Raw genomic sequence first — 13,377 nt, 5'->3', positions numbered from 1 at the left:
TGCAAAATATTCGGCTTGAATAATTACGGAATCCAATTAACAGTTCATAATACATATGAATTTAGACATTAGTAGGAGCTACAAGTATATGATAACTGTCAAAATATGTTTAATTTTATTAAAAAATGCCACATTGTGATGTGAGCTGTTGTTTTATACTAAAAAAGACAAGTATATATGTGTTGGGTATTATATATGCAAATGTGTTTAAGCAAAATATGCATTATAGAATATCCAAATGGACTTTAAGGTGCATAAAAAAAAAGGAGAACTGGGTACGTAGATTATATTTAGGAGTATATTTTTGTAATGGTTATTAGGCCCGTTAGAATAAAATACTACTGCGAATCTTGATTCTTATACTACTGGCAATGCAGACACTGACAAATAAATAAATCTGATTCTATATATCATAATATATGCAGCAAATCTGCAAATGCAATATGAAAATTTGGATCAATTGATTAGAAATTAAGACGCATATATAAAAGACTTTAATTTAACACTAATTAACTCGATGGACTTCACAAAGTACACTTTAATTCTAGTATAATAATTAATGTGGCAAAATACAATAACATAACATACAATTAATAATCTTAGACACTAGCTAGCTAGAGCTAGAAGACATTAGAAGACATTAGAAGACATTAGGCACAATCCAGGTCCCTTCTGATTCAATTTGACCGATCATGACTTGAGAGCTGTGATTTCCCAACTCATAAAGACCAATTAACTTTCTAGTGTTATCAGTAGGATGCCAGTCGATAAAGTAAATGGAGTTGCCTTTAAATACTCCCTCGAAATCACTAGCAGGTAAACAAAAACCACTAGTATCTTCATTTAAAAATATGATTAGATCGCTCATGTCACTCAGCTTTACCCAACATGGAGATGGAGATGATGGAGATGATGGAGGATCTTCACAAAGCTGGTACACCTCAAACCAGCATATCTCCATAGACAAATATTCTTCTGCAGGGCATGGACGAAAGTGTCGCTGAATTCCAAGGAAAGCACCTGCAGCTCCCTCACCTAGGCTATAGAAATCATTTTTTCTGAAGTCGTTATAGGGAAGCCTCGCTTCTAACTTGTTTCCAGTGGTCAATTCAAAAATTGTTATGCTAGAATTTACAAAGTTACAGAAAAATAGCCTCCCTCTGTTGTACGCTTCTGCACGGATATTAAAACTTCCTTTTAAAGACCATCCATTAATATTGTCTTCATTATTCCAAAACCCCACAAATCGACATGCAATGTCTGTGTTCATATATATTACAACATCATCTGAATTTTGGATAGGATCAGCACCAACATGGAGGGGCCTATAACATCTGAACCCGTGGAAAGGGAGGGGAACCTCAGCCCTGGTGAATGGATTAAGGAGGGTCAGCTCGGAGGTATCAGTATAATTGGCTCCAGTTTTAAATGTCGCCAAATACCCCTGAGACTGTCCAAAGAATGACTTGTTGCAAGCTTCAGGCACTTGAATTCTGCGAGTCTTGCCGCTCACAAGCGAAAACAATTTTAACTCGGAGCTGTGTAAAGTTTCACGCTCGAGGATAAACGGGAATTGAGCAGGGTGTTCAAAGAGAGGAGCAGCTGCAAGCCACAATTTGCACACAGCACGGAAGTTGATGAAGTCAAAGGTATCGTAGAGTTTTCTGTAGATGAGGCGGAGCAAATCAGCTGGTAAATCAGGCCACTTTGATGATACACTTTTAGCATCCTTAAGAGCTACCATTCTTCTTTCTTCTACTATTGATGGGACGAATTGCATTTTATCAGAATATACTGGTATTTAACAAGAAATAAAATTATTTGTACATATATATGACCTAATTAAAGCATATATATATCTATAGATACATAAGCGCGAATGCCTTGGTTATCAAGGATTGAAAAAAATAGAAAATACTAATTACAGACAATAATATCCGACTATATATAGGACAAATTAAAAATAGAAATTGTATAGACACCAACGTTTATGATTTGTGTTGAATAAAAATAAAATGAAGGGGTATTGTTGGCCAACTAAATTGGTACCTATATATAGGAGCTACAAGATACTATTTTGAAAGAAAAAAAAAATATTATGAAAGCAGATAGGACTATATATACTTAGGGGTGACATAATTAATTATACTGGCTAATTATACTCCATGGCGACTAATTATGTTTCTAATTTTGAGTTTTGGTTTTTGAATGGCTCTAATGAAGGCTAGAGGAAGTATTTGTAGGGATGGCTAAAAAGCCCAATTGGCCCGACAGCCCGGTCTTACTCACCCGGCCCGCCCTTTATCTTGTCGGCCCAACACTGTGATGGGTCAGGTAAGGACGGGCCTAGAGACGGGTCGGGTCAGGTCTGGGCTTATGTCGAAGCCCATATGCAGCCCATGAGCCTTTATGTTAAATAAAATAAGCAGACTAGCCATTTTTATTTGCTATTAAAATATAAATTATTTTGTTGCTCCAGTAGCAAAATCACATTGTTGTTTGTTATTAAACTATGAATTATTTTCTTTTCCATTAGAAAAATCACATTACGAATTGTTTTGTTTCTTGTACGGTTCATTTGATGTGGTTGAATATGGATGAGCCACTGGGTATGGGCGGGCTAGGTAGGCCCATGGACTGGGACAAGCAAGGACGGGCAAGCATGGGCTTGGTAGGAAAGGCCCATGGGAGGGCCGGGCATAGATTTTCAAGCCCATCAGATTGGACCGAGTAGGTGGGCCATCAGTTTTTAACGGGCAAGCTGGACATGGGCTTAGTAAAATACCTGTGGGCTCAGCCCATTGCCATCCCTGAATATATGGAGAGGAATCCAAAAATAGATCAGAGACAGAGGGGTGTCCGGCCCATTGCCCATTGCCCATTGCCATCCTCAGCTACTATATATGTATATATATCTCTATTCTATTATTAAGCACGTTGGGTGTCCGATCTACCAACGGCTACGATTGAGAGATGAAACTTCGGATTTGATCTCAGCTCTCCAATTACATATTTTGTCTTCTTTTGATTAAATGCATCTGTTTTATGTATAGAAGTCTAAATTTAGTTAAAAACATACCCATCACATATGCTGCCACACGATACGTTACAATTAAAATTGAATAAATTCTAAAATTTAGCGATATATTTATCCGTTTTCCTTTTTTTTTTCCATATTTCTCCTCTTCAATTGAAAAGACTCCACCTTCCATTTTCTTATTTATTGTTTCCTTACTTCTTTGTTTCTATACGGATCACAATGAATTTTTTTTATTTCCTTATTTCTCTTTCTTTGTTTCTATACATATTGGTGTGGGCAATTTAGAATATATTTTCGATATAGAATATATCAATGTGTGTGTGTGTTCTAAATTGGAAACAAAGAAGAATATAAATTGGAACGTGTGTGTGAATATATATTTTTCTTATAATATATGTGTGTGTGTATATCCTATACATACACACGATAACACTTTTTATTTATGTTTTTTGATATCATATTATATGTTGATATTGGATTGTTGTATGATATTTGATATTAGATTCAAATAGAGCTATTATTTGATATCATTGGTACTTAAAAATAAAAAATCATCACATCATCAAATTGTTATCAGAGATCACGGTTAAAGTTAATTAAAAATATAGAATTATATAAATTTTCTATTAACATGTGTTTTAATTTTTAGATAATTATTATTTTCATTGATATATTTGTTTTTTATAATATGTCCCCGTTGCAACACGGGTATGATACTAGTATATATATATATATAGCCTGTGGCTAATTTGCTGCCGCCAGCATTTCTGCCAACGGTGCTGCCGCGTTTTATTTATTTTGTGATGTCCAAACAACAAATCCAAACCGTTAGATGTTTAATCTATGCTATAATCTATTTGGAGACCAAATTTTACATTTTTTGATTTTTTTTTTACTATTTATTAAGCTGGTTTGAAAACCGCTGATTTCAATGCTGCAGAAATTTACTGAAAACAACGGTATTCAAACTAGCTTAATAAATAGTAAAAAAATTCCAAAAAATGTAAAATTTGGTCTCCAAGTAGATTATAATATAGATTAAACATCTAATGGTTTGGATTTGTTGTTTGGACATCACAAAATAAAAAAAAATCGGCAGCACCTCCGGCTAAAATGCTGCCAGCAGCAAATTAGCTAGACCATATATATATATATATATATATATGAGTTAGGCTACTCTGCTTTGCAAAGCAAACAGCCATCTGTGCTTTGCATTTTGATCCCTTGGATTGTCTTCAAGATTCGTGCAAAACCAATCTGATCAGATTAAAATCTTTCGCTGAAAATTAAAAGGGGGGCGGAACTGGACCCTCCAGTTCAGAGGATTTCGACCCCTCTTTCTTCCTCCCGTCCCCTCCCTTAATTTCTTTCTCACGCGACCAGCCAGGAGGCGATTTCAGCGGCAACCAGCGTCTCTCACCCGACCCAGCGGCGACCAGCGAAACTCCCGCGGCTCTCCCCTCCTTTTGTCACGCGACTCACTCTCCTTCCCCCACCATGCACCTAGGGTTTCGGTGACAGCGGCGATTTGAAGCCCTACTCTTTCGACGCCACCGATCGGAAGAGGAAACCTCAACCTGACTATTTCACAACCCTACTCTCTCGGCGCCACCTCAGAGATCGGAAGAGGTAATTTTCTTGTTGATTTTTTCCTTTCTATTTTTTTTCAGGAGATAGTATTTAATTGGGGTTTATGTAAATATTCATATTGTTTCTACAGTTGTCGATAATTGAGGTTTATTCTTCCATATTTTGGCAAATTTGTCTCTATTGGCTGACAGTATGCTACTGTGTGCTTGGGATAATTTAGGAAATTCATTTTGTGCCCATGTTTTGACAAGGCAAGAAGATCTATAGATCAATTAGTCCACTACACGTCTACACGTCTACACGTCAATCTAATGGGCCCTATAGTTCTGATGGTATATAGGAAATAAAATATCCTATTTAGGGTTTCATAAATGCTGTTATATTGTAAACTTCATTGCAAATTTCATTGCGAGTATGGTTGAATTAGAAACTTCAGGTTTGGTTGAAGGTTTGATTGGTACAGTGTGTTACCAGTATATATGAGTTGGTACAAATGGATGATTGCCCTTATTATGACTTGATGAAATTTAGTTAGAAAAAAATAAATTTTATTCATCCATATGGATTTTTGAATTGATCAAATTTAATTAGAAAAAAATTAAGCTTTATGTGGAATTCAACGTGCCACTGTATTAGAACCTTGCGAAAGAAAAAAACATTTCTGATTGCCATTATTTAGAATTGGTTGGGGTAATATTACTAGAGCCCATTTAACAGTTCAAGCTAGAACAAAGGCATGGTTTAATTGTAATATTCTTTTGATAACAATCTTTTTACTTGACTAGGCAATAAGAGTAGTCAAAGTAGAATCAACAACGAAGGGATGCAGATGTGTCGAACCCTCTGCAAAAGATATCGAAGATACTGTTGTTAAAGTTTCCTGTAGTGCTTGATGTTTAATTAGATGATGATGTATGGAATTATTATTTCAATAATTATTTCAAGTGTGTTGTGGATCTTGTGATTACATGTGTCTTATGACAGTTCTTTAATTACTTGTGATGTACATGTTTATTTATTTTTAGCAAAATCGTGATGTATTCTTATTTTTATAAAATTGCCCTTCTGTTATGATAAATTTGCCCTACTACATGCTTATAGCAGTTCTTGAATTATGTTATCATGCATATTGTTCTTGAAGTGTATTGTTCTTTGAGGATGTTTAATGTAAAAATTTACAAAACAGTTTTTAATATAACATGCTCACGGTTTTTGGAACAACATGCTAAAAACAGTGTAATACAAGTTTAAACATGCTTAAACAGCATGTTGAATGTTCTTCTAAACGAATCTGACATGCCCTTATAAAGTTAATGTTCTTCAATTGAGAAACATACAACAATCTGACATGCACTTAAAAATCATAATACACAGTTTGTACCACCTTAATAGAAAACATGTAAAAAACCTCTTAAAAATTGCACATAGATAGTCAGATCACATGTTTTAGCAACAAATGCATGTACAACTCAATTTCCAAAATACCCTCAGCAAAATTGCCTCCTAAGCAACCTAATAGCTAAACAAAATCAGCAGCAACAAATTTTAATTGCCCAATAGCACTGCCGTCGTGACATCATGGAGCAGGTGCCAGGCAACCATATTTGTTTGTTGTTAATCTCTTACTCTTTCTCCAGTGGATGACTTGGTAGTTGGTGTTGTATCTCTTATAGCTCCTCACCTTTATCTGTCAGGTTATGACTGCATCCCATAGATGAAAACGTTTTTCTCGTACCTGTCATTTGTTTTTGTATTCATTAAAAAAAATATGAGAAAAAATATTCAGCAAACTTAGATAGGAAAATACAATGAGCTATAAGCCTATATGCCCTTTTTTCAAACCATAAATTATTTAAGCTGATAGCTTAACAATTAATAAAAAAACCAAAACTTCAATACATTGAAGGAAATCAAATTATCATCATTTATTCTCTATTGTAGAAAATAGAATGATTTTTGTAGCTCATGCTTTTGAATCGTCTAGATTGAAATAAACAATATAACTGGTAACACACTGGATATTGAAAGATAAGCAGTTAGGCCCTTACAATTATGAAAAATGCACCAGGAAGGTAGTTTACCTTCTACAATACATGCATCTGTTTAACAACAACTAATAATTCAAATTCTTATGGATGCAAGTCATATATAGTGGAAAAGGCCCCTGATTTTATTTTAAAAGGGAAATAAGTAAGTCAGTTTAAAGGCAGTATGTAAATTTCCGAATATTTCATCAATGTAGAATAACTTGTAGAATTTCCGTATCCTCTGAAATAACAGAATATTAGAGTTCAGATCAAGGCATATGAAAACATCTTGAAATTAAAACATAGTCTAGAGAGAATAAAATTACAACATAGTCTAGAGTTCAGATCAAGGCTTCAAATCGCCGCTGTCACCGAAACCCTAGGTGCATGGTGGGGGAAGGAGAGTGAGTCGCGTGACAGAAGGAGGGGAGAGCCGCGGGAGTTTCGCTGGTCGCCGCTGGGTCGGGTGAGAGACGCTGGTTGCCGCTGAAATCGCCTCCTGGCTGGTCGCGTGAGAAAGAAATTAAGGGAGGGGACGGGAGGAAGAAAGAGGGGTCGAAATCCTCTGAACTGGAGGGTCCAGTTCCGCCCCCCTTTTAATTTTCAGCGAAAGATTTTAATCTGATCAGATTGGTTTTGCACGAATCTTGAAGACAATCCAAGGGATCAAAATGCAAAGCACGGATGGCTGTTTGCTTTGCAAAGCAGAGTAGCCTAACTCTATATATATATATATATAGGATTTGGCTAATATGCTATGGGTAGCTAAGAGGCCTCCCGTGCTACGGCTCAATATTTGATTTTTCAAAATCCTAACGGTCGATCCGAACCGTTCATCTTGTTCTCCATATTAATATGTGTTTGGAGACCAAATTTTACATTTTTTGGAAATTTTTTACTATTTTTTTAGATTTATTGAATATTGCTGTTTTTTATGGTCCAGATTTGTCTGAAAAACAGCGATTTTCAATAAATCTAAAAAAATAGTAAAAAATTTCCAAAAAATGTAAAATTTGGTTTCCAAGCATATATTAATATGGAGAACAAGATGAACGGTTCAGATCGACCGTTAGAATTTTGAAAAGTTGAATATTGAGCCGTAGCACGGGAGGTCTCTTAGCTACCCATAGCACCGTAGCCAAGTCCTATATATATATATATATATAGAGAGGAGGGTTCAAATGCACCTTATCCTTTTTCTCTGTTTTCAAAGTCCGAATAGTCAATCTGAACCGTTAAGATGTGCTTTGAGACCAAATTTTACATTTTTTTGGAATTTTTTTACTATTTATTAAGCCACTTTGAAAATCGCTGATCCAATGGTCCAGAAAATGTAAAATCAGCGATTTTCAAAGTGGCTTAATAAATAGTAAAAAAAAATTCCAAAAAATGTAAAATTTGGACGTCTCCAAGCACATCTTAATATATAGATCGCATCTAACGGTTCGGATTGACTATTCGGACTTTGAAAACAGAGAAAAAGGATTTGAAAGATAGGGTGCATTTGAACCCTCCTCATATATATATATATATATATATAGAGGTGGGTTAAAATGCACCTACCCTTTTGTGCTCCTAACGTGCACCCTCCTCTCATATCTTCATTTTCAAAGCTCAAATAGTCGATTCGAACCTTCCAGCGTGTTCTTCATATTAAAATGTACTTGGAGACCAAATTTTACATTTTTTGGAAATTTTTTACTATTTTTTCAGAATTTTTGATTAAACTAAACAATAATACAAAATTCAGCAAAAGTGATGTTTTCAAAAATTCTAAAAAAATAGTAAAATTTTTCAAAAAATATAAAATTTGGACTCCAAGCACATTTTAATATGAAGAACACGTTGGAAGGTTCGAATCGACTATTTGAACTTTGAAAATGAAGATATGAGATGAGGGTGCACATTAGGAGCACAAAAGGGAGGGTGCATTTTAACCTCCTCATATATATAGTTATTCATCTACCATTGCGGCTGTCTTACTATAAATTTAGAAATCCCGGTCCCGGTATTTGGAGAAATTCAAAGTAGATTCATTATTTGACATATATATATGCGCCATCCTTTCTAATTATATATATAGAGTTAGGCTGGGGTGCTATGGATAGCATAGTGGCCTCCCGAGCTACGGCTCAATATTTAAGTTTTCAAAATCCAAACGGTCGATCCGAACCGTTCATCTTATTCTCCATATTAATATATGCTTGGAGACCAAATTTTATAATTTTCTGAATTTTTTTACTATTTATTAAGCCACTTTGAAAATCGCTAATCCAACGGTTTTACTGTTTTGTGCAGCCACCGTTGGATCAACAATTTTGTAAAATACTTAATAAATAGTAAAAAAATTCAGAAAAATGTAAAATTTGGTCTCCAAGCAGATATTAATATGGAGAATAAGATGAACGGTTTGGATCGACCGTTTGGATTTTGAAAACTCGAATATTGAGCCGTAGCATAGAGGCCTCTATGCTATCCATAGCACCCCAGCCTAACTCATATATATATATAGGATCATGATAAAAATCCCCGCAGGTCTATCCCCGCAAAAAAACCCCGCACTAACTGCCAAAAAAGTCATGGGGGGACCGCTCAATCATTAATACTCTGCAAAAAATGTTAGTATTTAACTTGAAGCATCAAAGTATTTATCCTGAATTTTCAAAGTATTAATCCCTATGCAATGATCTCTATTTATGACTGAATAAATCAATCCATTAATTGTCCCCACACAAAATTTCTATTTTTTTTTAATTGTCTCCGCACAACTGGGGACCATTAAATAAACAATCCCCTCATAAATACTCGTCAGTTATCCCCGCACAAAATTTCCTTTTTTTTTGGATTGTCCCCGCACAATTGGGGACCATTAAATAAACAATCACCTCACCCAATGATAAATACTTCTCACACATAATGATAAATATTTTATGTTACATAGATAAATACTTCTCAGACATAATTTCAATTTTCAATAAAAACATCAATGATAAATACTCTAAGACATAATGATAAATAGTCTATGTTACATGGATAAATACTCTATGTTACAAAGATAAATATTTTATGTTACATAGATAAATATTTCTCAAACATAATTGCACTTACAGTAAAATATCAGTGATAAATACTCTTAGACATAATGATAAATACTCTCATGTATAAGAATAAATACTTTATGTTACATGGATAAATACTTTATGTTACATAGATAAATATTTCTCAAACATAATTGCAACTTACAGTAAACATCAATGATAAATATTCTCAGACATAATGATAAATACTCTATGTTATATGGATAAATACTTTATGTTACATGGATAAAATACTTTTCAGAAATAACAAATAAACATTTATTAACGGGGATTGTTATTAGATAACAGTATAATTAATGCAGAAATTATTTTTAAAGGAATAATTAATGCGGGAATTGTTATTAGAGGAAAGCATAATTAATGCGGGGATTGGTATTAAATGACTCTAATTTAATGCGGGGATAAATGGAAATTTTTAGCCAAATAAGTGAGGGGATATGACAATTAAGGAAGTGAGAGAGTGCGGGGATAAATGGGGGGACAAGGGTGGGGGGATTGTTATAATTATTCATATATATATATATAGGCTGTGGCTAATTTGCTGCCGGCGGTGCCGCCGCCCATTTTTCTATTTTTTGATGTCCAAATAACAAATCCAAACCGTTAGATGTTTAATCTATATTATAATCTACTTGGAGACCAAATTTTACATTTTTTGGAATTTGTTTACTATATATTAAGCTGGTTTGAAAACCGCTGATTTCAATGCTGCAGAAATTTACTTAAATCAGCGGTTTTCAAACCAGCTTAATATATAGTAAAAAAATTCCAAAAAATGTAAAATTTGGTCTCCAAGTAGATTATAATATAGATTAAACATCTAACGGTTTGGATTTGTTATTTAGACATCACACGGCTAAATATAGCCCCGGCAGCACCTCTGCTGAAATGTTGCCAGCAGCAATTTAGACAGACCCTATATATATATATATATATATATATATATATATATATATATATATATATATATATATATATATATGCAGGATTTTATCAGCTAGATGATAACAATTCATAATATATACCCATCAAGTCACCAACAGGGATGTATATGGTTTGTGCGCTGCATGAAGCAAAAACTGCTTTGTTAAAATCTTTACCCAATTATATAAATTTAATTCTCTGTTCTGAAGAATCAGTGGAGAAAGGCAAGGCAATCACTGCATATATTATGACAATTAATGAACATGCTAGTACTGTAGTACACTTATTACAACACTAATGCACAACAACCCTACCACAGAAGATCAAGCTTCACAATAGATTGCATGAGCTTTTAAATGACAATCCATCAGATTGATATTAGATTGATATTTACCATTTATAATAGATTGCATGAGCTGTCCATGTATCACAGCTTAGATCGCTTTTTATATAAGCAATAGGATGCTTCTGTACAGAACATATAGAAATTGAGAAATAATAAAATTCATTTCTTCTCATCCTCACATTTATCTAATTAACGTTTTCATGGTATCAGAGCCGTAGGCAAACGCCATGGCTGAAATTCCTATTATCAACACCCCTCTTCCTCCACCTATTCCTCCCTCGTCAGATCCTTTAATCTCCATCTTCCCTCCTATCTCTACAAAGCTTAATTGGCCCCAAAGTTGGCCAAAGAAGTGGAGCCTGTTGCAACCATTACTGTTTTAGATTATTTAACTCCAATTAAGTTGGCAACGAACCAGCATTTGGTCTATCTAATGTCAGAAAACAACAACTTCGGCTCAACTTATCAGGGGCTATTCTATGCGTCAGTTCAGTTGCAAATGTAGACACATCTATCATTTTTCTTTTTCCTTTTTTTTTTTTTTTTACTTTTCTATAAACAATCAGTACCAACCGCTCACAGATAAAGAAACTTAATTATGAGTATGCAACAATGCTTTACCCTAAAAAAGAAAGCTTAATTATGAGTTATGCAGTAGTGCTTTAACCTAAATGCTTAATGAGCTGTTTAATTTTCCAACCCTTTCATTGCAAGGTTTGGTGAGACAGCATAATTACATGAAAATGAAATGAAAAATTCAAAGAAAAATAGTAGCTCATATGTTCCACAAAAGTATCAGAACTAGAGCCAGGGCATCAAGTGCCCAAAAGCCAAACCCAAGGGCACTGTCATAATCAAAGTTGTTGCATTAAAAAGCAATTAGTAGCTTTTAACTATCGTATCTGGGTTGATTTATGCTAGGGCAAGTTATATAGGGATGGAGAAAGGAAAATAACTACTTCTAGATCTCACAGATGATAAAATCTAAGGGTTTTGTACTGAACCAGCTGGTTCTTGCACCAACAGTACCACAATATAAGCTGAAATCATAAATAGAAAAATAATTATAGGTCAGCAAGAGCCTTCTAAAAACCACAAAAGGCAATAACAATACCTAATACTAACCTATTCTTTCCTGGAATAACAAGTAATATGACACAGGCAAATAAACAAACATACCTATTATATATTTAAACCAAAGCTGCCTCCCTGAACTTGTGAGATATAGAAATGTAAATTAGTCTTAAAGTTGCTAGTGTAGCAAGAAAATGGGATAAATGTCATAAACTTGGCAATTCTCATTCCCCTTGGCTTCTACTGGTCAATGAAAAGGCTGAAGTAAGAAATTGTCAAGGTAAAGTAAATGTGGGAAAAGAAAGGAAGAAGGGTAAAATGGTCATCTTATCAGCAGAAAGTAATATTGCTGAGATGAAACTATGTAAACAAGTGCTGGAAGCTGGCAAGGGAAGAAAGAAGGCCAGCCAATACAAAAAATGTTAAGACCACGCTCAAAACTGTACTAAGAGCACAACGGGCAGCCAATACAAAAAATGTTACCCTAAAACAATTTGGTCCAAAACAAGTGTCACTTGAGCCATCAATGCAACTGCATCGTACACATAACCAGCTAGAATGATAGAAAACAGAAAAGCACCTATAGAAGAAATTAAAAAAACTAGAAAGCCGGGTTGCCTAAAGACATGAAATTGAACATTTTGTCAAAGTACTTTAAGCCAAAAATCTCTCATGAAGTAAGAGTCATCACTGAGAACTAGGTCCCATAACAGACGCCCAATAAGACCACCGATGAGTAGATTGTCCCGCTAAAACCTGATGCAAATATGAGGTAGGTTATCACCATTATAATTTGAGTTACTGTCATTAATACTGATAGTAGTAATAAATTTATTATCACCATTATGGTACAGATACCATTCATGTCGGGTTCAGAACTGTCAAATGCTGCAATAGCACATATCAGATGTACCAGTACAATAGCATGACACGGGCCTTTTTTTTTGCTCTATGTAAGTTAATCTTGGCTTGACACTTCACTTAACATTAGATTATTGGAGTATGAACTGACACAAATTTTGGAAAATGAAATAAAATCAAAGAAAATTATTCTTCCTATGCTATATATATGAGATTTACCTGACTAGAAATTCAGAAATACCACCCCCGCCGAGCCAACCAATAAAATTACAAAAACTGAAAATAGACAACATAATTGCGGTGTCATTAACCACAACTGTGATCCCAATCTGTGCCAGGTTATTTACATATGTCCTAAATTTTTGTTAGATAGAGAGAGAGAGGGAAGATGGAGGGGAGGGTCATTACAATCATATT

The 13,377-nt window shown here is 34.5% G+C and overlaps 1 protein-coding gene and 2 long non-coding RNA genes across 3 annotated transcripts; 1 reads left to right on the top strand and 2 right to left on the bottom strand.

The window, feature by feature from the left end:
• Positions 1-640: 640 nt before the first annotated feature.
• LOC144553280 (F-box protein SKIP23-like) lies at positions 641-1,744 on the bottom strand. The gene has a single exon (XM_078301377.1). The coding sequence runs from the start codon at positions 1,742-1,744 to the stop codon at positions 641-643; it is 1,104 nt and encodes a 367-aa protein (XP_078157503.1).
• A 2,622-nt stretch (positions 1,745-4,366) lies between these two features.
• On the top strand, positions 4,367-5,738 carry LOC144552389 (uncharacterized). The gene is made up of 2 exons (XR_013511114.1): positions 4,367-4,669; positions 5,416-5,738. It is a non-coding gene; the product is annotated as an uncharacterized LOC144552389 (long non-coding RNA).
• A 194-nt stretch (positions 5,739-5,932) lies between these two features.
• On the bottom strand, positions 5,933-7,216 carry LOC144553031 (uncharacterized). The gene is made up of 2 exons (XR_013511305.1): positions 6,984-7,216; positions 5,933-6,365 (listed from the first exon to the last, which is right to left on the bottom strand). It is a non-coding gene; the product is annotated as an uncharacterized LOC144553031 (long non-coding RNA).
• Positions 7,217-13,377: the final 6,161 nt, after the last annotated feature.

Source organism: Carex rostrata, chromosome 4 (assembly GCF_964058835.1).
Source record: "Carex rostrata chromosome 4, lpCarRost1.2, whole genome shotgun sequence".
Lineage (NCBI taxonomy): Eukaryota > Viridiplantae > Streptophyta > Magnoliopsida > Poales > Cyperaceae > Carex > Carex rostrata.
This window is presented reverse-complemented; position numbering and strand designations above follow the sequence as displayed.